This window comes from Ursus arctos, unplaced genomic scaffold, assembly GCF_023065955.2.
Source record: "Ursus arctos isolate Adak ecotype North America unplaced genomic scaffold, UrsArc2.0 scaffold_19, whole genome shotgun sequence".
NCBI classification, from domain to species: Eukaryota; Metazoa; Chordata; class Mammalia; order Carnivora; family Ursidae; genus Ursus; species Ursus arctos.
In genome coordinates this window covers 52,102,694-52,126,838 of record NW_026622863.1, presented here as the reverse complement: position 1 = coordinate 52,126,838, position 24,145 = coordinate 52,102,694, and the positions used below count along the sequence as shown (strand labels likewise).

The 24,145-nt window shown below is 43.3% G+C and overlaps 2 protein-coding genes and 1 long non-coding RNA gene across 3 annotated transcripts in view; 2 read left to right on the top strand and 1 right to left on the bottom strand.

Annotated features, from left to right (window-relative positions):
• Positions 1-7,709: 7,709 nt before the first annotated feature.
• LOC130544090 (uncharacterized) lies at positions 7,710-9,039 on the bottom strand. Its single transcript, XR_008960053.1, has 2 exons — positions 8,951-9,039; positions 7,710-8,425 (listed from the first exon to the last, which is right to left on the bottom strand). It is a non-coding gene; the product is annotated as an uncharacterized LOC130544090 (long non-coding RNA).
• Positions 9,040-9,186: 147 nt separating this feature from the next.
• ZNF134 (zinc finger protein 134) lies at positions 9,187-16,327 on the top strand. The gene is made up of 3 exons (XM_057313949.1): positions 9,187-9,292; positions 13,788-13,887; positions 14,545-16,327. The coding sequence occupies exons 2-3, from the start codon at positions 13,848-13,850 to the stop codon at positions 15,780-15,782; spliced, it is 1,278 nt and encodes a 425-aa protein (XP_057169932.1). The 5' UTR covers positions 9,187-9,292; positions 13,788-13,847; the 3' UTR covers positions 15,783-16,327.
• LOC113247980 (zinc finger protein 211) overlaps positions 9,205-24,145 on the top strand; it is a 40,068-nt gene continuing 25,127 nt past the window's right edge. Inside the window, exon 1 of the mRNA XM_057313934.1 lies at positions 9,205-9,292. The gene's annotated coding sequence lies outside the window, so the exon portion shown is untranslated. The remainder of the gene's footprint in view (positions 9,293-24,145) is intronic.

The window sequence follows — 24,145 nt, the reverse complement described above, 5'->3', positions numbered from 1 at the left end:
GGCACAGTCGTTAAGCGTCTGCCTTCGGCTCAGGGCGTGATCCTGGCGTTGCGAGATCGAGCCCCACATCAGGCTCCTCTGCTGTGAGCCTGCTTCTTCCTCTCCCACTCCCCCTGCTTGTGTTCCCTCTCTCGCTGGCTGTCTCTGTCAACTAAATAAATAAAATCTTAAAAAAAAAAAAAAAGAAATTTAACTTTATTTTTTCAAATAAGTATGGAAATATTTTAATTATATGTATCAAACTTTTCTTTTCCAACTGATCTTTAAATTCATTTTTACTCACACTAAGTTTCTCCTATTTTTCATACCTGTAAATCTTCATCTATTTTATATACAAAAAGACTTATCCAATTTTATCTATATTTGTCTGCCTACCTCCCTACGTGTCAAATACTTTGCAACATTTTATAGCTCTGTTTACAATCTGTTCATAACCTTGATTTTACTCTCTGGCTATTGACTAAAACCAAGCTGTAATTGCATTTTTTTCAATAACCAAGAGAATTAACCCTCTCATTAAACAATTTCATTTGGGATGCCTGGCTGGCTGAGTTGAAAGAGCATGCTACTATTGATCTCAGAGTTGTGAGTTTGAGCCCCATGTTGGGTGGAAATTACTTAAAAATAAAATCTTTGGGGTGCCTGGGTGGCACAGCGGTTAAGCGTCTGCCTTCGGCTCAGGGCGTGATCCTGGCGTTATGGGATCGAGCCCCACGTCAGGCTCCTCTGCTATGAGCCTGCTTCTTCCTCTCCCGCTCCCCCTGCTTGTGTTCCCTTTCTCGCTGGCTGTCTCTGTCTCTGTCGAATAAATAAATAAATAAAAATCTTAAAAAAAATAAAAATAAAAAAAATAAAAAATAAATATAAAATCTTTGGGGAGGTGGGGGGACAGGCTAGCCCGGTGATGGGTATTAAGGAGGGCACGTATTGCATGGAGCACTGGGTGTTATATGCAAACAATGAATCATGGAACACTACATCAAAAACCAATGATGTACTGTATGGTGACTAACATAACATAATAAATTTAAAAAAATAAAATCTTTAAAATAAAATCCTTTAAAAAATAAACAATTTAATTTGTTTTTCTTCTTTTTCACTAGCACAGGAAACTTGTGTACATTATTATTTGGTTATAAGTTAGGTTGTTTAAGCATACATTTATTCATTTTATGGATTCATTTGTTAATGTTAAAGTGCCCCATTTGGGACCATGGCTTATCTCTGCTTTATTTAGATCTTTTTAAAAAATTCATGCATTTTCTTTCAGTGTTTCTTCCACATTTCTATAATTTTATTATCAAATTATATAAATAAGCATATCTTTCATAACATTTTGTGCTTACATTTTTATTTTTTTATTTTTTTTTAAGATTTTATTTATTAATTTGACAGAGAGAAACAGCCAGCGAGAGAGGGAACACAAGCAGGGGGAGTGGGAGAGGAAGAAGCAGGCTCCCAGCAGAGGAGCCTGATGTGGAACTCGATCCCAGAACGCTGGGATCACACCCTGAGCCGAAGGCAGACGCTTAACGACTGTGCCACCCAGGCGCCCCATGTGCTTACATTTTTAAATACAACACTGTCTCGAGAGAGAAAAATGAAAATGATTACTTTTTTAAATGTAGCATTTGTGTATATTCTAAACACTTACTAGTATTAATAATAATTTATTTTATTAATTGTATTTAGCCATTATGGTCCTGCATCCTCTCTGAATGTTATACATGTGATTTTGTGATTTCCAGAAATACATCCAGGATTATATTTTGTCTTATTGACAGACTATGCCTGAAATATATTAAGCAAAAAATGGTGGTGTACAGCATTGTGATCTTATTTCAGAAAAAATTGTAATAATATTTAACCACTATAAAACAAAAATAAAAAAGAAAGGCAAAAAAAAAAAACCCAATACCCAGTAATTTTGGGAAACTTAAAAGTTGTGCTCGAGGTAGGATCTCCTTAATATACTGCATCTGTATTTATTGCCAAGGCCCATGACTGGAAGCTCAGATGATACTCGTAAACAATAGATATATTTTGCTTACCCGTGTAGCGTTTTAATTGGAAATGTGTTTTTATGAAAATTGAGAATATTGCAGAAACCAACCTGGGTTTGTTGATATGGCCATACAAGTTAAAAATTGGTCAGAGCTGGGAAGCACCCACCCACCTGGTTGGGTCTTGTATGTTTCACTTTGCAAACTCTACCTCTATGGCTGGCTTTCCTTTTATCACTTTCCTCTCCTCCTAATGAAGGCGTTTAAATTGTTGGTGCTGACTTAGGAAAAACACTAAGAAAAAGAGTAATATAAATAGATTTCAATGAACTCATATCTGAAAATGACAGGGTAAATATGCAAAATAAAGTATGGTGCTGTAGACAATAAAAGAACAAAATTACGGCAAACAGAACAAACAGTATTTGTTAGTTATTGCAACAAATACTTTCCAACTTTAATCTAGACCTTTTCAAACATCTACAAAAGAGAAGTCGGTAATGATATGAACCACATGAACCCATCACATGGTTACAACAGAAACCACCCAAGACCACACTCATTTCATCTGTGAACCTACCCCATCTTCCCTCCAGCAAAAATGCATAGGTCCTTGTATTGCTCTCTGGACCCATCCATTATGGCATTCATCCTGGTCCTGTCATCTATGGGATTCCACAGTCATTAATGAATATTTCCTCCATTTAGGTGCTGTTTCACTTCTGTTTCCCTTTTTGTTATCAGGTTGAAACTTCTACAAAAAGAGAAAGTTTAGATAGCAGAAAAGATCTGAATCCTTTCTCTTTATTTTCCCTTTTAGAATGTGTTGATTTTGGCAGGCTCTGTGGCACAATGGATAGCTCAATGGACTTCTAGAATGTGTTGATTTGGTCTTCTATCGTCCTCCAAATGTAGTCATTTTTTTAAAGTGATAAAAATGCATCTTTAAAACATGTTTATTTGTTTTAATTTGTCACAATTACTATTTGATGCTGAAAGCGTCCCACACTTTGTCATTGGACATCCTTCCTGTCGACTCTTGCATTCTTCTTTTTTTTCTTTTTAAAGATTTTATTTATTTATTTGTTTGTTTGAGAGAGAGAGAGTGAGTGAGTGAGAGAGAGAAGGAGCAGGGGGAGGGGCAGGAGGAGGGGGAGAAGCAGATTTCCTGCTGAGCAGGAACCCAATGCAGGGCTCCATCCCAAGATCCCGGGATCATGACCTGAGCGAGCTGAAGGCAGACGCTTAATCAACTGAGCCACCCAGGCACTCCAACGCTAGCATCCTGTTTACATAATCTTAGTAGTGGGGGGGGCTGTTTTGTTTTCTTATACAGTAGAGAGTTCTGAGATAGTTTTCTGTAACTTCTATCCCAGATGTGGATTCATTCATTTCTTCAGGAAGATCTGATACCTCTTAATAAAATGGTGTGAATACACTATATATGTATGTGCTTATGTATATGAACATATATAATTACAGTATCAAAATACTATTTTTGGGGGGTGCCTGGGTGGCTCAGTTGGTTAAGCATCTGCCTTCGGCTCAAGCTATGATACCAGGGTCCTGGGATCCAGTCCCCTATCAGGCTCCCTCCTCAGTGGGGAGTCTGCCTCTCCCTTTGCCCCCCTCTCCACTTGTGTGCGCTGTCCCCCCCCCCCCGCAAAAATAAATAAATAACAAATCTAAAAAAATTACTATTTTTTTTTTGCTTACAATAAGTGCAGTAATTCGTTCTTATCTTGTTTACGTATGTATTAATATAGACTATATGTTCAGATTATGGTGTTTAAAATAGAGAAGTAACTCCTTTTCTTTGGATTAATCCTGAATTAGGTCCTGGTGAGCATATTCATCTCATTTTATTTTCTCTCCTCCACTTTGTCTTTGTGGGTAACACTTATTGTGAACCCAAGCCACTGGTTGGTGAATATCTGTGCACTGGCATCTTCTGGCTTCCCAACATTCAGCCCCTTTGTGCTCCTTGGCAGTGACACCTGTGCCTCTCCGTTCTTCTCTGCTTTCTGGGAAGAAAATGATTTTTCCAAGTAGGGTCTCTGGACAATAAGTTCCCTATAGAGCATCCTGTAATTTAATTAATTAATTATTTAATCACTTTTTTGTGTGTTTACACATAAAACACTCATACTTTATGCCAGGTGATCTATTATCACATAGGGATCAGTATGGAATAACAGCAAAAATAACCCTGGCCTCATACCGCTTATATGATTGCCAAAAATGAACATGGAGTAAATATGACAATGAATTTCTAAAATTGCATAAGTTATTCATTGGAGAATATCCAGCAGTAATGATAATGACACAGGGGAGATTTTCAGTATTCAGGAGTTCTGGAGCAGAAACTCACTGTTGATTCAAACTCTGAAGTGACATCCAAAAGATTTATTGCATTGTTAAAGCCTATTGAGTGAAAAGTGTTGCAAAGGAGAAGAAAATGACTGGGGATACCCTAAGTTGGTACAACACAGGAGGACTTCAAAGAATGAAAAGAAGTTCATGATGTTTAGCTAAGAGTATGTGGTATACAAGGTGGCGAGGCCGGAAAGTAGGTGATATCTTCTGGCAGGTTCTAGCGGTCATGTCAATGATCAAAACCTTTCATAGGAAAGATCATGGATCTCTGAGAATCTTTGTCCAGTGAAATAATCAAAATTATGATAAACAAATAAAAAATAATTAAAATTTAGTACGCGTTATAGTTTAGCACTCTTTTACCTTAGTCTACAGTATCTTTTCATTTAAAAACTAAGTGGTAAAATAATGCACTTCCAATTTAGTAATATTTAGGGGTCAAAGCTGAGAGTCTCTCCTTGACCAAACTTTAGTCAGGTTCCTCAGAATCCTATTCCCAACTAGACCTCAACATTTGGACTTCTGTGCCCATCTTTGCACTGCCCAGTTTTAGCAAGAATCCTATTAAGTTGGTTTAGCCAGAATCCATCCCCGCTTAATAGCTGACAACCCTTGATATCTGATCAAATTGCTCATCCTACTATCCCCCAGTTGGTACTGATCACACTTGCCTGCTTTCAGCAAGAATCCCCCACACCCCTGAGGTTTCCTCTTAGTACTTTTCCATCCACTGACCCCCACACTGCTTCTTGGCTATGAACCCCTAGTTGTTCATGCTATATTTGGAATTGAGCCAAGTTCTATACTGAGATCTCTTTTCCACTATTACAACAGTTTCTGATTAAAACCTGTTTTACTGCTTTAACTGCTGTTCAGCTCTGGTTTTCTTTAATAGATCTTGAATGTTATTCTTTATGAAATAAAATTAATTTTTAGAAAATTTTGTCAGTTGTTTTTACTTAAAGGAAACTCTCAAAGAGTTCCGTTTTTATTTCACTTTTATTTTCCTTCTTTAAATAATCACTTGGGATGCCTGGGTGGCTCAGGTGGTTAAGTATCTGCCTTCAGCTCAGGTCATGATATCCCAGGGTCCTAGGATCAAGTCCCACATCCCCCCCCCCCTTGCTCAGCAGGGAGCCTGCTTCTTCCTCTGCTTGCTGCTCCCCCTGCTGTGCTCACTTTCTCTGTGACAAATAAATAAAAATCTTTTTAAAAAATCACTTTACTTTTATTATCACTAACTTCATAAATATAATGTTTGATTATTAAAAATATATATGTGGCTAAATGTACAATTCTGTATTTCTATTATGCTATAACTAAAATTGTATTAAAATTATTTTTACTTGTTATATGTATATTTTTTCTATTTTAGAGAGAGGGGTTGGGAGAGAGAGAAAGAATCTTAAGCAGGTTCCACACCCAGAGCAGAGCCCAATATGAGGCTTGAGCTCGTGACCCTGAGATCATGACCTGAGTTGAAATAAAAAGCTGGACGTTTAACTGACTAAGCCACCCAGGCACCTCTATCATATTTTTGAAAGTATCTCATGTAAAATACAGTTTAATGTATATAAAAATAAAACATGTATCTAAATTATCTAAATATCATTTTAATCCAATATATTTAAGCAACCTGTTTGTTATGAAAGATAAATCATAATGAGATAAATTTCCGGCTTCTAGTAAACTCGAGAAACATTGTGTCTCATAGAAAGAGCTGTTCTTTTTCTTCGTTAGCCCATTGTCCTCCAATTGAAAATCTGCACGTTTTCTTTAGGGAGTCTAACTTGTATTAATAGTTTTCATGGGCTCAAGGTTTTATATAAGCACCCAGTGGCTTACCTTAAATGGGGAGTTCCATTACCTAGGAATGTTGAATCATTTAAGTGTTTCCTGAAGAAAATCGCCTGCCTTAAATCATCCGAGGGCCATATACAGGCAACTAGGGACCACCTCTATAACCCAAAACCCACACCGGAGTTAATCAAATTAGCCAGTTCTCAGCTGTTTGCTCTGCCCTGCCTTGCCTTTCCTGTAGAAAACACAATAAAGTCTCAGGGCTAGGCCTTCCCTTGGCTCCTGCTTTTGCGGGCTAAACAAAACCTGGTGTTCCCTCTGTGGCCTTTTGTGGTAATGCTAAGCCTTTCATTTCTAGGGAAACGGTGACATTAAACTTTTCTCTCACTGGCATTGACCTATCCATGTTGTCACTAAGTCACCTTTAGAAACTAAGACATGGGCTCAAATCAGCCTCCCTTGGTTATATAATACTACGTCTCATACCCCATTTCTTGGCGCCCTCATCTTTTCTCTTTTCTATTGTACCTACCACATTCTTATATTGCACATAATTCAGTATATATTTCGTATTTCTTTCTCTCTCTTTGTTGAATACGGTAGAGTGTAAGCTTCTTGATGGCTGGGGTCTTTGTCTCTTATTTTCAAATTTGTTCCATGCACTTAAGATACTGCCTGAAATTCAGTAGGTGTTCAATGAATGTTTATTAGGGCCATGAATAGGCATGGTATTACAGTATTCTTGTTCATCTTCATCATTCCGGCAACACTTTTTTGTTTTGTTCGTTTTGGTTTTGGTGGGCAGCAAAGCAAGGTTTATTAAGTGATAGTACAAAGCTCCCAAGGAGGGAGGGGACCCGAGAGGGTCTAAATGTTTTAATTCTCCCTCAAAGTAGATATTCAGCATTTTCAAGAGTGGAAAGAAATTACGTTTTGGAGACTGAACCCTGCTATAGTCAGTGTTTCAGCCCCCACGTACGCTCAGCCTCATTCTCTCACTTCTCAGACTTTGATGTCTCCAATTCAATTTTTGCTGACCACTTAACCTTTTTCACTTGTCATATGTCCCCCGGAGCCATATTTGAGTATATCTGTGCGTAACCACAGAATTCTATTAATAGCTTTCAGTAATTTAAACAATTCATAAATGTTTCTTTCTTCCTTTCCTTCCTTGCCTTCCTCCCTTTCTTTTTCTTTCCTTCCTTCTTTGCTTTCCTTCCTTCGTCTTTCCTTCCCTCCTTCCTTTCTTTCCTCCCTCCTTCCTTGCTTCCTTTCCTTCCCTCCTCCTCTTTCCCCTCCCTTCACTCTCCCTCTCCTCTTCTTCATCATTTACCAAAAATAATCTCAACTTCCAATTCAGACACTGTCCCTGTAATTGCAAGTGAAGTGAAAATCACTTCTTAGCAAAGAAATGAGATCCTGATGCTCTAAGTCTTTATTTCCGGGTTTGATGAGGTACGGGTGAATATACGTGAGGTTCAGTGGGGTTGAGTCCGGAGCCGACGACCAAGAAAGAATTCTTGAGGCGTCTTTGGTGCAAAATGGTGGTTTATTAAAGCACGGGGACAGGACCCGTGGGCAGAAAGAGCTGCTGCCCCAGGGTTGTGAGGGATGGCCCATTATATACCCTCAAGCTGGGAGGGGGTTAGGGATAGCATAAGTCTCAAAGGAATTTTGGAAGCAAGGTTTCCAGGACCTTGAGGGGGGCTAACTGTTGTTGGGAAAAGGTCATTTATTACTGTCTAATAAAACCTGAGTCATGAGACCCTTCAGATGTATATCAGTGGGCCATATGCTTGGGGGATGATTGCCAATACATATCTTGGGGGGTTAGACATAAAGGAAGTTTCCAAAGGAATTTTTATACGTTAAAGTAGACTTACAGGATCTTGGGGGAGGGGAGGGGGTCAGGCTAGGACTGCCTTTTGCCCTTAGCAAAGTATTAACATCGAGGCAGCGGAGTTCCTAGAGGAATGTCACCGGGCCTGTTTCAAGGACTTGTCAATGGGCTATAGGTAGTAAGGACTGTTTCTTTGTCCTTTAGGGCAGCCAGGAGTGCCTGAGGAATGTCACATACATCCCATGGGGGGGGGGGGGTGTTGCAGGGTGTCAGCTTCTGCTTTGTCTTCAGCTTGCCTTCCGTTCCCTCATCAGGTTCATATGGTCACCTTTGCACATTTACTGCCACCAGTCCTGGCACATCAAAAAGCATTTATAATGGTCCTTTTCAGATAGGCGGCATATTCCTAGAGGGAAATCAATATATCTCAGCTTTGGGCTAAGAAGGATCACTTGAATTACAGGGCGCTGCACCTGGATTGGCCTCCATCAGCGCCCCCACCGACAGGAAAGTGCCTTCGTCGGCTGCATAACCCTCCAAGGCATCCTCCTTAGGCCCCGTCCGCTGACCTGACCCCTGATCCCCGGTCCCCGTCCCAGCCAAAGCGCCCCAAACCGATTTAAAGCTTCCATCTACATGGATTTAAAAACCAGCAAGGAAATACGAGCGGACTGTGAGTAGACTCAAAATGATATTTCACATGATGTGCTCATTCTACAAGAATGTTTCCAAACACTTCTTGGACCCACCCCCAACGGACTACACCGCACGGAACCTGGGCGCGGGCTCTTTAAGAGGACCGAAGCGTCGCCCCGTCCTTTGAGCCTTGAGGCACCATTTCCCAGCGTCCCTTGCGGGACCACGCTGCCTAACCCCTGCCGGGGACAAGTCCCCAGTCACTAGGGCAGATTGCTCAGGGACACTACATTACCCAGAAATCTCTGCGCCGCGCGGTGGCGGCGCTATTAAAAGCCCGGGGAAGACGTCTGGGCGGGACTTCCGGCGTCTTCCTCGCGGCGGACATTTTGTCCGCTCCTGGTGGAACCCTCGGAGCGGAGCTTTGGGAACACTGGTTTGGTTCAGAGTGACGAAAGCGGGAAGGCACGGGAGGAGACCCTGTGCCCATTGCAGAGAGGCTTGGCGGTCGCAGCGCCCGCGAAGGCTCCCTGGCCAGGGCCAAGCGACGGTGGTGCGTGGATCCCCACCTGGGACTCCACGGCTCCGTGTGGTCCAGATTGTGATGGCGGCGATCGCGGTGATGGATCCTGCGTAGGTGGGTACTTTGTTTGCCAGACTTTGAAGCGTTTCGGTCTTCCACTCTGCATCACGAAACCCCGAATGAGGGGCGCCTGTTGAAGTCGTTGCAGTCCGGTGTTGTGGGCCGCGGGGGTGTTTGTGGGGTGAATCTTAATTTCTAACAGCCGGTGTGATGAGCCGTCGGAGTGTTCCTGGCCGATCGACTAGCACGAGCAAAGGCTTGGAGGTGCGACTGAGCGGGGAGGATTCAGGAAACCGGGGTCCTCGTATTGGCAGTGAGTCTAGAGGGCGAGTGGTAGCCCTGCATGGGAGGGCTGGGTGAGTTGCGTACCTTCGAGGCGAGGAGGCTGGGAGCCGTGGAGGACTATGACGTGGTGTGATGTGGCTCGGGGGAATAGATTACAGCAGGGTGGGATGATGAGCGTGGAGGCAAGGAGGCCGGTGAGGAGGCAACAGATTCCAGCAGTGCTGTGTCTGGACCAGAGCTGTGGCGGGGAGGTGGGAGGTGAAGAAGTGGGATTTTAAAGGATTTCTTGCTGTGTCAGATAATGTCTGTATGTAAAGTAGAGAGTGAAGGGCGTAAACAGTTTTGTTTCCTTTTTTCCCCCATGAACTTCAGTGAGAATGGGTCTGTTGGAGCAGGTAGCTCCTTTGAAGGAATCAGGAATTGCATTTTGGACATGGTAAAGCCAAGCTGTTGCACAGAGGAAGTGTCCCACGGGCATCTGGCCATGCAGGTCTGGAGTTCTGGGGAGGGAGCTGTGTTGGAGACCACTGAGGGATGAGGCCTCAGGTTGAAGCCTGGAGATCAGATTTGGGGGAAGAATATGAAGGAAGTGTTTATCTTATGTAGTCCTTAAGGTGAGAGATTGGAGGGCAGGGAAGAAGGGGTGGACATCCTTCATTCCCTCCAGAAGGAAGCATGGTCTCAGCAGGAGGAGGGGGCTGTAGGGTATAAGGACCTGGCCTGAGATGCAGAAGCAGGTGTGAGGTGCTATAGATTTGCCACTCTGTGGATTCAGCAAAGGCACTGCCTGTGGAACACAGGAAAAGTCAGCCTCAGCCCATTCTAGGGTCCTGGTACATCAGTTCCCCAACTCTTAGGTAAAGAGAGAATATGAACATCTCTAATGAAAGGCTGCCAGCAGGCTCGCCTTCAGATGAGTATGTGCCAGGTTGGCTGGTTTGGTGAAAGGATTAATGCACACTTGGCAGATACACACAAGCAGTTAAACATTTGAAATGTATAGATATGATAAGTTTATATTAATAATGCTTAGTAATTCATTGAAGTGCTTGCCTCTAAGGGTTTGATTATGATGAGTCTTAAATATCACATTTTCTTTTTTTCTTTAAGATTTTTTTTTTAATTTATATATTTGACAGAGATAGACAGCCAGTGAGAGAGGGAACACAAGCAGGGGGAGTGGGAGAGGAAGAAGCAGGCTCCCAGTGGAGGAGCCCGATGTGGGACTCGATCCCGAAATGCCGGGATCACGCCCTGAGCCGAAGGCGGACGCCTAACGACTGCGCTACCCAGGCACCCCAAAATATCACATTTTCTTAAAAGCTTAAAAACATATTTGAAATAAAAACATATCCCTTCGTTTGCTCCAAAAACATTTGGAAAAACGTGAAGGTTGTGGGAAGTAAAAGCTAATTCAAGGATCCTTGACATGTACTTACCAGTCTGATACACACAGTAGCCCTTTTAGGTGGGTACCACTATTATCCCTGCTTTACAGATGAGGACACTGCAACACATCTTTGTTCATGGACACACATCTGATAGGAGACAACACTAAGGTCTTAGTATCTGAGATTAGACATTAAGAAATCATCCTCACCAAGGGGCAGGGCAGGAGTTAAGGGAATAGTTCAGTCCATGATACCCCACTCTGGTAACCTGCCACTCTCAGATCCTCCTTTCTGCCAGGTTGCTTTGATGGTAGAAGCACTTAGGATCTCTGCATAGGTGAGTGCAGAGTATGCAGGGCCTCATTCATCACGCTCCACTTGCCCATGATTTGGCAACCCAGTAGGGCAAATGGTGGTGTCTTAGGAGTCTTTACGTACCCTTCTACTTGCCATTGAGCTTGGGGATGCTGGTGTTACTAACGGTCTTTTGCCTTGAATTGAGTGCACTGGGATGAAGTGTGGAACAGTGCCCCAGGCACAAGAACCAGCATGTGCAAAAACATCACTTGAGGCTGAAGCAGGAGTGTTTAGGGAGCCTCAGGTCTCCATTATGTCTAGCGTGATCAGAGAGAAGGGGACAGGATTCAATTCTGGAATGGCAGCTTGTGGAACTGGGCTTCTGTTTTGAAAGTGGTGGGAGCCAGGGAAGATTTGGAGTAGAGGAGGGAGTGGTCTTAACAGGCTTTCTCTGACTGTGGTCTTAACAGGCTTTCTCTGGCTGCATAGTGAAAAAAGGACTTTGGGGTGAGGAAGGAGCACTGTAGGTGATGGCTGGACTAGACTGGTTGCTCTGGAAGTGAGGGATGAATGCTTGGATTTTGGTCCTTTTTTTTGTTTTTCTTTAAGTAGGGGTAACCAGATTTTCTGATGTGGATGGTGAGAGAAAGAACAGGAAGAGTCAGGGATGACTATAGCTCTCAAAGTTTTTGGCCTGAGAAAGTATAAGGATGGAAGAAATCCTCAATTGAGATGGTGAAGTTGGTGGTGGGAGTAACTTTCAGAAGTAATATCAAGACTTAGGCTTTGACCATGTTGAATCTGAGTGGAGGTACAGGTAGACAGCTGTGCACACAGATTTGGATTTCAGAGGCGGGATTCAAGTCCACAAGGTGGCAGTCAGTATATGGATTAGAGTAGAACTACTTACTTAGATTCATAGAGAGAACCTTTATGTCATAGTGGCAGTGCCATTTAGGGTCTGAACACAGCAGAGTGGGATAGGAGTTACCTAAGAGATAGAAAAAGGGAGGTTAGTGTCCATGGTGGAGGGAGAGAGTAGGACCTGGCAGGTGGGGAAGTCTTCCAGAGAGTTTGGACTCGAGATGGATGCTGGGGTAGAGTAGTATTAGAGATGAGATGAAAGTGAGGCCAAAGCAGGTGCTTTCCATCCTCTGTGTGCTTCCCAGGTGTTCATGGTGGCCTTTGGTGGGATGTGGGGAGTTTCAGTCAAGCTGGTAGATGAGCTCAGGGACAAATTGGGTCAGCTGGCAGAGTAACTGTGCTTGAGGTAGAAGGATGGTGGGTGTGGGCTTTGAATGAGAATTTAGTATTACATGTTAAGCCCGTGATTGTTGAGAGTATAGCATCCTTAGTATATGACAGTAAAGTGGGAAGGGGTTGGGTTTGTCTGTTATCTGTATTTCATTCTGGATTGCTAAAGTTGAATTAAGGACTAGGGACAGGAAGGGAGGATTTAAAAGGTGGGTTCAGAGTTAGATGGCAGTGGGGACCATCGACTGGAGCCAGATGTGATCTTGGATGCATTAACCAAGAATTCTCTGGATGCAATGTGCAGATTTGCATGTGGGAGACACCTGTGTTGTGGGTATCCATAGACAGGAGGGAGCTATGGTCTTGAAGACGGAATCTGAATTCATAGCCTGGGGGCTTTAGGGAGAATTCTGAGCTCAAATTTGTATGAGAGGCATGATCTCTAGACGCCAGGGGAACTAGCTGGCAGAAGTGTCTCTCTGTCCCCTGCCTGTTGTTCTAGGCTGGACAAAATGATCACTAGGAAATGGGGAAAGTGAGTAGGCATCAGTTACAAGGGCCTGGTATCTGGTCTGAGTTGGGGAGCTGGGGAGGAAAGTGTATGTGTGGTGGGTAGACCAGGAGTCCTGGGGAGAGCTGCTACCCCTGTGCTCAGTTGTTGACTTTGTACAGGGTCATGTGACTTTCAGGGATGTGTTTGTGAATTTCACTTGGGAGGAGTGAGGGCTGCTTAATAAGGCCCAGAGAGGTGTGTCACAACGCAGTGTTGTCTATGCTTTGTGCTTACGGTCTTCCCAGGTAAGACCCCACATACCCCAGTTTTCTGGGCTGTGCTCTACTCTTTCTTCTCTCAGAGGTTGCCATTCTCTTGTAGCTGCCCATGGGCACTGCTTTTTTCCCCTCACTAAGATAGGTTTTCTGGGTGTTGGGGCTCTGCTCTGTATTGCCTCCTTTACTCCTATGCTCCCCAGCCCCTGTTGCCCCAAAGTGTTGCCAGGAAGGGTTTGAGGGTCAGGAGTCTAGTGGTCAGCCCAGTGGACTACCCTGCTTGCCCTTTCCCTGGCTGTATGGCTATGCCTACATTCATGATACCTCTGTACTCTGGACTCTGCCCCTTTCCTATAATTGGCATTTCCTTGGACCTACCTGTGTTATGAATTGCCATCATGGTCACTGCTGTGGGGTCCAGTGTGCTGATCCTGCAAGACATTTCGGATGTTCATTTTGTAGTATTTAGTTGTCTTAATCTCCTGTGGGTGGGCTGCTCTGGGCCACTGCTTTCCTACTTGCACTGTCTTTCCTCTGTGACTTGTTTTTTCCAGATCCTTTATGGTTCCTGAACTTAGCAGGGGGAAGAACTCTGAGTGCCTGACTGAGAGGTCATGACTCTAGCCATGGCAGGAGGGACGTGGACAGGCCCTGGTGAGTGGGAGATTGGGGCGGTGTGACAGTGTCAGGGCTGGGTTCAAATAATACCAGAAGCCTGTCCTGGTCCCACTCCTGTTTGGTGCCTAGGTTATAGACCGTACCTATTTCTGTCTTTTTCTCCTCGTTCTGGACACTCTACACACTTGTCATTTCTGTTCTGACCTCCGACCCAGGGCTGTCCATGCCCACTCACCAGTGCTCTCGACTGCTCCTTCTGCAGTGCTCTCCTGTGTTGGACAATGCTAATGTGTCTTGAGATGTACATATATCCTTAAATGATTCTTGAATACCACTTGCTCATTTTAGATCAGATTTTTCTGGGCCTAGACATACATTTCTGTACAGTCCTCACCAGTAGCCAAGGCCCTTCTAAAAATCATTTGCAGAGGAATAAATTGGACATTCTGCCTGCAGGTTCTCTCTTGAGCTACACCCCATCCTTGTGTCTTTGTCCCCTGTGAAGGCTTCCTCATTCTGTCACCCTTTGAGGCCCAGTATTGCACAGCAGCTTTTTCTTTAACCTGATGCCAAATCTGCATCCTGCCAACACCCCCATGGACTAAATCCTGGGTATACTAGACACGTTTGTGATGGGGTTGCCCCTTCGCACCAAAGTCATCATGCACTTCAACACCATTTTTCTGCCTTCAGGTTGTTGGTGTGCAGTGGAGGATGAAGAGGCGCCTTCAGAGCAGAGCATTTCTGTAGAAGTGTCACATGATAGTATTTCCAAGGCAGGTTCATCAGCCCAGATGGCTCACCCTTGTGACATATGTGGCCCCATCTTGAAAGATATCTTGCACCTGGATGAACACCAGGAAACACGCCAAGGACTGAAACCTTACAAATGTGGGGCATGTGGGAGACAATTCTGGTTCAGTGCAAACTTTCTTCAGCACCAGAAGCAGTACAATGTAGAGAAACCCTTAAGAAGAGACAAAGGCAAGACCTTGTTTGTGAAGAACTATAGAGTTTGTGAAGAACCTCACCTGTCAGAAAAGCCTTTTCCATGTGAGGAGGAGCAGAACTTCCAGGCCAGTTTGGGCAGTCACCAGCAAAAGGCCAGTCACAGCAAGAAGAAGACAAGGAGCACCGAGAGTGGGGAGGCCTCTCACAGTGGACATATGCATTACAGGTGCAGCGAATGTGGTAAGGCCTTCAATCGCAAAGACACCCTCGTCCAGCACCAGAGAATCCATACCGGAGAAAGGCCTTACGAGTGCAGTGAATGTGGGAAAGCCTTCAGCCGCAAAGCAACCCTTATCCAGCACCAGAGAATCCATACCGGAGAAAGGCCTTATGAATGCAAAGAATGTGGGAAAGCCTTTAGCCGCAAAGACAACCTTACTCAGCACAAAAGAATTCACACTGGAGAAATGCCTTACAAGTGTAGTGAATGTGGAAAATACTTTAGCCATCACTCCAACCTAATTGTACACCAGAGAGTTCACAATGGAGCGAGGCCTTACAAGTGCAACAATTGTGGGAAAGTCTTCAGACACAAATCCACACTTGTTCAGCATGAGAGTATCCATACTGGAGAAAATCCGTATGTTTGCAGTGATTGTGGGAAATCCTTTGGCCACAAATACACCCTCATTAAACACCAGAGAATTCACACTGAGGCAAGGCCTTTTGAGTGCGTCGAATGTGGCAAATTCTTTAGTCGAAGCTCTGACTTTATTGCACACCAGAGAGTTCACACGGGGGAAAGGCCATTTGTGTGCAGCAAATGTGGGAAAGATTTCATCAGAACATCCCACCTTGTTAGGCACCAAAAAGTTCACACTGGAGAAAGGCCATATGAGTGCAATGAATGTGGGAAAGCCTATAGTTTAAGCTCCCACCTCATTCGGCACCAGAAAGTTCACACTGCAGGAAGGCTTTAGGATGGCTTTCAACGTAGCAACGGGACTCATAGGGAGAGGAGCTCTGTGATTATCCTTTGGGAGGAAGACATCAAACAGATGTTGATCCTCGTATATCAGCATTAACGCCAGGGAGATAGCTTATGAATGTCAGGTACAGGGACGTGTTCGTGGGTTGTGTTGCACTTTCAGACAGGTCCTTGACAGATTTGTCACTCAGTGCTTGTGACTGAAACCATCTTATCTCTACCAGTTTAGTTACCATAATATCCTCAGGGAAGGTAGAACTTTGTACTCTCCAGTCCCTGGAGGGAATTACCAGAATCCTGAATTAAATGGGATTTCTCATTTCCTCCCCCACTGACTGATTAAAGGTGTGGACCTTACTGTACATCCAAGAGGATCTGAGCTGTGTTCTGGCTTACAGAAAAGGTTTACTTTCTTCATGGACATTATTGGTCTCATGTGGTACTTGTGACAGATTTTCCAGCCTCCAGTCACCCTACCTGGACTACTACTTATGTTGCTCTGGTGTCTGTGATAATAAAGACCTTCTTATTATTTAAGCCATCGTTAATCTTGGACTTTCTTTTTACTGTTTGAAATGATTTGAAAACTCTTAGGCCCTGCCAAACTGAAGCAATAAACAGTGTGTGTGGGGGGGCTCCAGTTTCATGTGCCTCAGATGGAAGAGGAGGTTGGCAGAGAACCATTCTTAGTCCAGTTCTGGTGTTGCTGACAACAGCTGCTTAGGTGAGAGTGCAGGGGTTTATGGGCCTGATTTCATCTGGATTTCAGAGTTATTTGAGGGCCCAGACATCCCCCTGAGGATGGTATTGAGGAAGATTGTGACAGCCTTCGATATGTGTGGGAGCAGCATGGATTGAGTATCTTATTTCCAGCATATGTACCATATTTTACAGCTCTGTTGAGGGGAAGCTGTTTCTGAGGGCCTACCAAGTGCATATGCCCCGAAGGCCAGAATCAGATCTGGTACCCAAGTCTGGCTGCAAGACTTACCATCCCAGGGAGGAAACAAAATTAGTACAGAAACACTGGGTGTGAGTAATTGGGTTTGGGGAGACTGCAGCAAATGAGAGTGGATGTGCCCTTTTTAAAAAGACCTCCACAAACGTTCCTGTCACTATGGCTGTATGAAATGGGGATGCATGGGAATTCTTAGCTTCTCCAGGGCTGTGTCACTCTATGACCAAGGTCAGTGGCAGAGCAAAGAATGTAAAGTTTATCAATTTCTGTACCTCCCTGGGCTCTATACCTAGTGTCTTTGCTGCATGGGCAAGAACGCTGGGATAGACATTGTGGTCCAAGGATGTAGATCTTGTGACCAAGCAGAGCTTCTGGTGACTCAACTTGGAAATAGCTTTCACTGCTTGCCAGTTTTTCTTGCTGCTGGGGAAGAGGTTCTTTTTACAAGGCATTTGGAGGGAGAAGGTAGAGTCACTATATTGATGCTCATCTGGTTTTCCAGTAGAAGTGGGAGGCTCAGATGTTGCAGTGGAATCATATTTTATAGTTTCATTGAGGTGTAGTCAACAGGCCATATACTGCACATATATAAAATGTGCAATTTGTAATCCTTAATATATGTATAAACATAAGAAAGCACCCAGCCGTTGTATTGGAAATAGCCACCCCTAAAGTTACCTCATGGCCCTTCCTAATCCCTCTCAGTGCCTTTCTTAATACTTCCCATCTCTTCCATAGGCAACCATTGATTTACTTTCAGTATAGATAAATTTGTCTTTTCTAGAATCTTAAGTGGAACCTTAGAAGTTATTGCTGTCCATTGCCTTTCATGCAACATTATTTTCAGAATTGTGTGTATAAATAGCTCATTCTCTTTATTGCTGAGTTACACTCTATGGATATACTGCAGTTTATTCCTTTATCTTATTTGTGTGTGTGTACAAAATGGTTGTTCTATTAAAGCACAGGGACAGGACCTGTGGGCAGAAAGAGCTGCCCCTTTATCTGAATTGACATGTTTTTCCCCCAAATTCTAAATATTAAAAACAATACTGCTGCGAATATTGATGTACAAGTCCTTATATGGACATTTAGCTGAGGAAATTTGTAAACGAAGTGTTGAAAATGTGGCCTTGTTTTTTTATGGTAAAATGTGATAGGTAAGAGATAAACGTAGGGAAGAACTATTAAACAGAAAAGACCCCAAGACTTTATGATTTGGAAAATTCTTATTCCATCTTAATTTCAAAAGAAATGAAGTGATTCATGGTCAGGAAAGTATGTTCTGGAGAAATAGCCAAGGTTGTAGCTGTACAGCCTTTTGTAATATCTCAGTAAGATCAAAAGCCCAGAGTGTTTAGTCACACAAAATTTCTTTGAAGAGATTGTGGCTAGGCAGGTCTCCTCAGTACAACCAAAGACCATCTAGGAAGTTTAAAGGCATCCCTTTGGCCATCTCAGCAAAAGCCAAAAAATTGGTACAGGATTATCCAGGGGGGAAAAATGTGTGAACCCACCTCTTGTCTAACGGAGTGAATCTCTGTAGTGTATACAGAAGAACCACAAAGTTCTTGAAACTTCCTTTCTAATAGAAACACCTTGGATCTTCGAGGGACAGAATATGAAATTAGGACTTCCAATATTCTGCACACATGAAACCGGCTGAGAAGATTCCTAAGCTGCAGACCTTTGCTACCTGTCATAGAAAAGGAGGTGGAGGACGGAGTAGAATGGGGGACGGGGGGGCTGAGAGCCCAGTGGCCAGAGCCCTGAACCATAGAAGGTATTACCAGGTCTTGATACCTAATGTAGTTTGCTAAACTTGATTTCAGAATTGCTTGGAACTTGCGGCTATTTGTTTATTTTTTCATTTTCTCCCTTTGAAACAATGTATATAACTTATCCCAGGTCTTATTCCACCATTGTATTTTGGGAGCAGATACTTTGTTCTCTAGTTTTACAGATCCTCCGATGGAGAGCATTGTGTGCGGGGTGGATTATATACAGAGACTCAGCCAGATCTGATTTAGACAATGTAGATGATGAAATTTGTGATTTTTGAGCTGATGAGATTTGAGTATTGAGTAGATACTGTAATGGAATGAGACATTTTGTGATCTTGGGGTGTGGGGAATATATTTTATAAGCAGGACAGATAGGAATCTGAGGACCAGACAGCAAACTGTAGTAAATCGAATCATTGCTCCCAAAGATGTCCATGCCCTAATCCCCAGAACCTATGAACGTTCCTGTAGATGGCCAGTGGGGCTTTGAGTGTATAATGCACTTTGTGATGAGACTTACCCAGGTGGGATCAATATAATCACACAAGTCTCTATTTTTATTTTTTTTTAAGATTTTATTTTTTTATTTGACAGAGCACAAGCAGGGGGAACAGCAGGCAATGGGAGAGGGAGAAGCAGGCTCCCCGCTGAGCAAGGAGCCTGATGCAGAGCTCGATCCCACCTGAGCTGAAAGCAAAAGCTTATCCGACTGAGCCACCCAGGCACCCCTCACATGAGTCTTTAAAAATAGAGAACCTTTTCCAGCTGTAGGGAGAAAGAGGCAGGCAGAAGAGTCAGACATGGCTGTATTAGGCCCTTTGATACCCCATTGCTGGTTCTGAGATAAAGCTAGGAGTTAAGTTGAGCGCCACACATCTGATAGCCAGCGTCTTTAGTCCTGGCTCAGCAAGATCAGAAGTCACAGTATTGAGTTATACAAAGAGCCCTTTGAAGAAATTGTGTGACTTTGTAGATCATTTCAATACAACCAGAAAGCACCCCGGAAGCTTAGAAACCCGAGTCCTACAACCACATGGAACTGAATTCTGCCAACGATGCATGCAAGTAGGAATCTAATTTCCCAGAGCTTCCAGAAAGAAACAGCCTGCCAACTTCAGGCACAGCTAGAACCCCAGGGGCTGGGGGAGAACTCCAGTGGCTGGTGCACTGCATCAAAGGTATGAAGGAGCTGGGGCCTGCCAGGGTAGGACTTGCCTGCAGAGAGACTTTGGTCCAGAGGGAAAGGAAGCCAGAGCCTTAAATCCTGAACTTCTGTCTCAGAGGTGGGGTGTCAGGTGAGTACCCAGGCAGAGTCCAGAGAGAGCTCTGGTCTAACTGGCTGTACCTCTCGGGCTCTCTGACCTCCGAGCACCAGGTTCTGCTGCCTCCCACCTCTGCAATCCCTAGCAGTCCAGCTTTGGGGCTCTCCTTGTGCCCTATGGGCCCTAGGAATTCCCTCCTCACCTAATGGCTCCTTGGCGGCAGCATTGACTCCCCGGACATCTTGCACTATCAAGACATCCAGCCTTGGTGGCTGCCCAGGCCCTGTTCTGCACCTTTGGCATCCTGTTCCCTCCATGGCCCAGCCTCGATGCTGACTTCTGAACCCCCAATTCCCATGTTCTCCTGCCCACCCCCTGCGTCCTCAAGGCTGCTTCTCTTACCGGCTTCTGCACTGCTGCCTACTCTGCCCCAGCCCCTATAACCCATCTGGTCTCAAACTCAAGCTGCAGGCCCCTATCCCAGGCACCTTGAGGTTTTAGCTTCTCTCTGCCTGCTGAGCCTGCTGCAAAATCACTCCCTCTGGGGCGCCCGGGTGGCTCAGTCAGTTAAGCGTCTGCCTTCAGCTCAGGTCATGATCTCAGGGTCCCGGGATTTGAGCCCTACATTGGGCTCCCTGCTCAGCAGGGACTCTGCTCCCTCTGCCCCCTCCCCCTGCTCGTGCTCTTTCTCTCTCTCTAAATAAAATCTTTTTAAAAAATCACTCCCTCTCCTTCACCCTATGACACAGACTGAAATAAGAAGTGTAGTCTGGGTGAGAGGAGGTGTTCCAAAGGGCCCAGGAAGCTGTGGACCTCCTCTGGGTGGTGAGATCACACTGGAGTTTGAGGGAAACCCTAGGGTGTGCAGTGCAGTGAACAAGAGGGCTGCTTCTCGCTCAAGGATAGTAGGTGGGGGCTTTTTCCATCCTAGGTGTACCTAGTTCAGGGTGAATTCTAGGGGAGGAAGTATTTTACCGGGCACTTTAAGTGCTTGTTCCCTAGGAACGAGTGAAGGTCACCCTCTGCGCAGATGCTCAAGTCTTTCCATCAGAAAGACTGCTCTCTGATGGTGACAGTTTCATTCTCAAGTTTTCAGGGATTTTTTTCTGCCTGGCAAAAACTCTCATTTCCTTTCCTGTTTTCTGGTCAGTTTTTTTGGTCTTTGTTTCCTGCTGTTCAATGCATCTTAAGGAATTCTTCCAGAAATTCAGAAGTAGCCACTGGGACACTGTTTCCCAAAAGGAGCCCAATGATTTCCTGCCCTTAGAGCCCGGAGATCAAAATCAGGGTATAAAACTAATGTGACTAGAATTTAGGTGTGAAAGGGTAGGGAGCTAGATATGGGGGGCACAGGGAAAGAGGAGAGGCAAAGAACTGAAGAAGGATCCACTAAATTGTTGACTGTGTCCAGATCCATACAAGTGCGAGAGTGAACTATCTGAGGTTTAGAAAAGTACCACTAGAAGACAGTAGACCAAGTAATTCCTGCAGCTTCTATGGGGCTGGGAATCATTTTGTTCTTATCTGCCAATGTGGAAACACCTATTATACAGTATACAGAACAACAGGTAGAATCCTCAGAAATATATCACCTAGATAGTGGGACTTAATTAAACACCGACTAAGATTTGCTCCAGACTCACCCTGAAAAGAATTAAAAGCAAATATTCAAAGGAAGAACTGCTACCACATACCTTTGCCTGAAAGCCATGACAAAATCTGACACTAAAGGGATACAAGCAAATGCCGCACTCAACAATGTAAAGTTTATCTCGTCTGGCACCCAATATGTAATTTACTGGGCACACAAAGGAGCAGGGAATATAAGACATATAGGGTATCAGGATAAAAAAAAAAAAACATGCACAAAAAGTGACTGAAATGAAAAAACTAGACAAGTATGCTAAAGAGCGTTTATAAATATCCTGCAGTTGGGGCACCTGGGTGGGTCAGACAGTTAAGCATCTGCCTTTGGCTCAGGTCATGAGAGTGGAGTCCCAGGATGGAGCCCAGATTGGGCTCCCTGCTCAGCAGGGAGTCTGCTTCTCCCTCTGCCCCTCCCCCTGGTTGTGCTCTCTCTCTCTCTCTCTCTCTCAAATAAATAAAATCTTAAAAAAAATATATCCTGCATTTGTTCTTGGAAGGATGGGAAAAATAAGAACTTGAATAAAAGAGAAATAGATGTAAAAACAGATGTATGGTGGAGTCTTTAGGGTTTTCTATATATTGTAGCATGTCATCTCCAAAGAGTGAGAATTTTGCTTCTTCCTTACCAATTTTGATGCCTTTTATTTCTTTACGTTGTCTAATTGCTGTGGCTAGGACTTCTAGTACTGTGTTGAATCAAAGTGGTGAGAGTGGGCATCCATGTCTTATTCCTGGCCTTAGAGGGAAAGCTCTATTTTCACTATCGAGTATAATGTTGGCTGTGGATTTTTCATATAAGCCTTTGCTATGTTGAGATATGTTCCCTGTAGACCTAATTTGCAGAGGGTTTTTATCGTGAATGGATGTTGTACTTTGTCAAATGCTTTTTCCTCATCTATTGAAATGATCATATGGTTATTATCCTTTCTCTTATTGATGTGATGTATCATGTTGATTGTTTTGCAAATACTGATCCACCCTTGCATCCCAGGAATAAGTCCAACTTGATTGTGGTGTAAGATTTTTTAAATGTATTGTTGGATTTGGTTTACTGATATTTTGTCGAGAAGTTTGCATCTTTATTCATGAGAGAGAATGGCCTGTAGTTCTCTTTTTTGGTGGCGTTTCTGGGTTTTTTGTTTTTGTTTTTTGTTTTTAAGATTTTATTTATTTATTTGACAGAGATAGAGACAGCCAGCGAGAGAGGGAACACAAGCAGAGGGAGTGGGAGAGGAAGAAGCAGGCTCACAGTGGAGGAGCCTGATGTGGGGCTCAATCCCATAATGCTGGGATCACACCCTGAGCCGAAGGCAGACGCTACACTGTGCCACCCAGGCGCCCCTCTATCTGGTTTTGGTGTCAGGGTGATACTGGCTTCATAGAATGAATTTGGAAGTTTTTCTTCCTCTTGTATATTTTGGAATAGTTTGAGAAAAATGGATATTAACGCCTTTAAATGTTTGGTAGAATTCATCTGTGAAGCCATCTCTTGTAGGCAGCATATAGATGGGTCTTGTTTTTTTATCCACTCTGTCACTCTGTGTCTTTTGATTGGAACATTTAGTCCATTTACATTTCAAGTAATTATTGATAGGTGTGTATTTATTTCCATTTTGTTACTTGTTTTGTGGTTGTTCCTATAGATTTTCTCTGATCCTTTCTTCTGCTCCCTTTCATGGTTTGCCGGCTTTCTTTAGTGATACCCTTGGAATTCTTTTTATTCTTTGCATATCTATTACTGGTTTTTGATTTGCAGTTACCATTAGGTTTGTGTATAAGATCTTCTGCATTTATCAGTCTATATTAAGTTGATGGGTGCTTAAGTTTAAACCCATTCTTCTCTCCCCCTCACGTTTTGGGTATATTGTTTCACATTTTACATATTTTTATTTTATGGATCCCTAGACTGATTTTTACAGAAATATTTATTTTTGCTGCTTCTGTGTTTTTTACTTTTCATACTCTCACAATCTTCCTTTCCACTCAGAGAGAACCCTTTAATATTTCTTGTAGGCTGGTTTAGTGGTCATGAACTCCTTTAGTTCTTGTTTGTCTGAGAAACTCTTTTATCTCTCCTTCTATTCTGAATGATAGTCTTGCTGGATAGAGTGTTTTTGGCTGTAGATTTTTCCCTTTCAGCACTTTGGATATATCATGCCACTCTCTTCTGGCCTGCAGTTTCTGCTGAAAAAAATCTTCTGATGGCTTTATGGGTTTTCCCTTGTATGTAACTATTTTCTTTTCTTTTAAGTTTTTTTCTTTATTACTGCTGGTTACAAAACACGAGAAGCAACAGGTGTTGGCAAGCATGTGGAGAAAAAGGAACTCCCTTGCATTGTTGGTGGGAGTGTAAATTGGTGCAGCCAACTAGAAACTAGAAACTAGAAACTGACAAAAACTAGAAACTAGAAACTGACAAAAAAATTTCCTTGAAATACTTCAACTACTCAGGTTCACTGAAGAAACGAATAATCTGAAATGCCCTCTATTATACATATAGGCATTGAATTGGTAGTTTTAAATTTTCCCACCATAATTTCATGCCAAGATAGCTTCACTAGTGAGTTCTTTTAAACATTTAAGGAAGAAATAATTCCAATTCCACTAAAATTATTTTTTTTTAAAAGAAGATGGAAGTCTTCCCAACTAGTTTTATGATTTTAGCTTTAATTTGATACCAAACACAGGTAATACTATTAATAGA

Excerpts from the sequence above, each read along its gene's own strand:
- ZNF134 (XM_057313949.1), top strand. The coding sequence starts at position 13,848 with ATGACTCTAGCCATGGCAGGAGGGACGTGGACAGGCCCTG. Across the intron at positions 13,888-14,544 it reads AGGGACGTGGACAGGCCCTG|GTTGTTGGTGTGCAGTGGAG; the intron begins GTGAGTGGGAGA and ends TTCTGCCTTCAG.